This window comes from Eimeria mitis, genomic scaffold (assembly GCF_000499745.2).
Source record: "Eimeria mitis Houghton genomic scaffold, Emh_scaff1192, whole genome shotgun sequence".
Taxonomy (NCBI): Eukaryota; Apicomplexa; class Conoidasida; order Eucoccidiorida; family Eimeriidae; genus Eimeria; species Eimeria mitis.
Genome location: NW_013568119.1, coordinates 3,819 through 5,497, shown reverse-complemented (window position 1 = coordinate 5,497; position 1,679 = coordinate 3,819). Strand labels below are relative to the sequence as shown.

The window sequence follows — 1,679 nt, the reverse complement described above, 5'->3', positions numbered from 1 at the left end:
AGGGTTTAGGGTTTAGGGTTTAGGGTTTTATAACGTTTTCCCTCCCCTTTTCCCTGCGGAGAAAGAGCACGAAATGCCTTCATTCGGGCTGTCTTCCTCAGTTATTAGGGTTTAGGGTCTAGGGTTTAGGGTCTAGGGTTTAGGGTTTAGGGTTTAGGGTTTAGGGTTTGCGCTGCACAGTACAACCGCCCAGCTGAACGTCCCTTAATAGAGAACCTCTGCAAATCCTTGGGGGTTGTTACCCCACACAGCAGCAGCAGCAGCAGCAGCAGCAGCAGCAGCAGCAGCAGCAGCAGCGATTCCAGCAGCAGCACTGACAACACCAGTAGCAGCAGCAGCAGCAGCAGCATCGACAGCAGCAGCAGCAGCAGCAGCAGCAGCAGCAGCTCTGAGCAGCAGCACAAGCCCGAGAAAAAGAAAAAAAAAGAAACAAAAAAACCTGGGGATGGGGGGGAGCAGCTGCTCGAGGGTTTAGCGAAATACTTCAGAAATGCATGCAGCAGCAAACAAACAAAATGTAAAACCCTAAACCTCCTTGCTGCTACTGACACTCAACTCGGTGCGACCCCACAAACCCTAAACCCTAAACCCTAAACCCTAAACCTGGAGGATGAGGGTTTAGGGTTTACGAGTTCTTGTGGTGAAGGTTTAGGGTTTATGCCTTCTTGCAGTTGGGATTTAGCTTTTGTGGGAGCTTGTGGTGAGGGTTTAGGGTTCTAGGGTTTAGGCTTCTAGGGTTTAGGGTTTAGGGTTTAGGGTTTAGGGTTTGTGAAATACTTCAGATAATTCTGTGCTCTCTAACACGAGGCTGTGGATGTGGCAGAGCTGTTCTCAGTTTGGCTTTTGGCAGGTCTCTATAAACCCTAAACCCTAAACCCTAAACCCTAGACCCTAAACCCTAAACCCTAAACCCTAGACCCTAAACCCTAAACCCTAAACCCTGAGAGACTTTGTTTTCTACAGTGGGAGCTGTGCTGCACTTCCTGCATATCTCGGCTTCAGCTACTAAGAAATTATGTTAGGTTGGCTTGACAAACCCTAAACCCTAAACCCTAAACCCTAAACCCTAAACCCTAATTTGGTGTTTAGGTGGCAGCGCCTGGGGGTTTGAGGCCAGAATCCATCAACCTGCAGTTTCACCTTGACGTCTGCAACAAACTCTTCCCCCTCCCCCGTAAACCCTAAACCCTAAACCCTAAACCCTAAACCCTAGACTCTAAACCCTAAACCCTAAACCCTAAACCCTAGCCGTTAAACCCTAGACCCCACCCACTGAACCGCAGACGCTAACCCCCAACCCCTAAACCCTGCCCCCCCACCCCCAAACCCTAAACCCTAAACCCTAAACCCTAAACCCTAAACCCTAATTTGTGTGTGTGTATACAGATGGTTTGTTTGCGGATGAGAGTATAAAAGAAACAAACAACTGGGGGGGAGGAAAACAAATTGAGGGTTTACAGGCAGCAACAGATATTCACTTTACGAATGGAGAAGAAGACCCTTGGCGGTTTCTATCTATTATAAATATAAATAAAAGGGTTTATCAACTACAACACTTATCCTCGTCTCTTATTCAGGTCAAACCCTAAACCCTAAACCCTCCTAAACCCTAAACCCTTATAAATATAAATAAAAGGGTTTATCAACTACAACACTTATCCTCGTTTCTTATTCAGGTC

At 47.1% G+C, this 1,679-nt stretch overlaps 1 protein-coding gene across 1 annotated transcript in view; it reads left to right on the top strand.

Moving 5' to 3' along the window:
• Positions 1 to 682, top strand: part of EMH_0031590 (serine carboxypeptidase S28, putative) — a gene marked incomplete at both ends in the record, with an annotated part of 4,050 nt that extends 3,368 nt beyond the window's left edge. The window contains 2 exons of the mRNA XM_013494532.1: positions 181 to 469; positions 672 to 682. Of these exons, the coding sequence (XP_013349986.1) occupies positions 181 to 469; positions 672 to 682 (300 nt within the window). The remainder of the gene's footprint in view (positions 1 to 180; positions 470 to 671) is intronic.
• Positions 683 to 1,679: the final 997 nt, after the last annotated feature.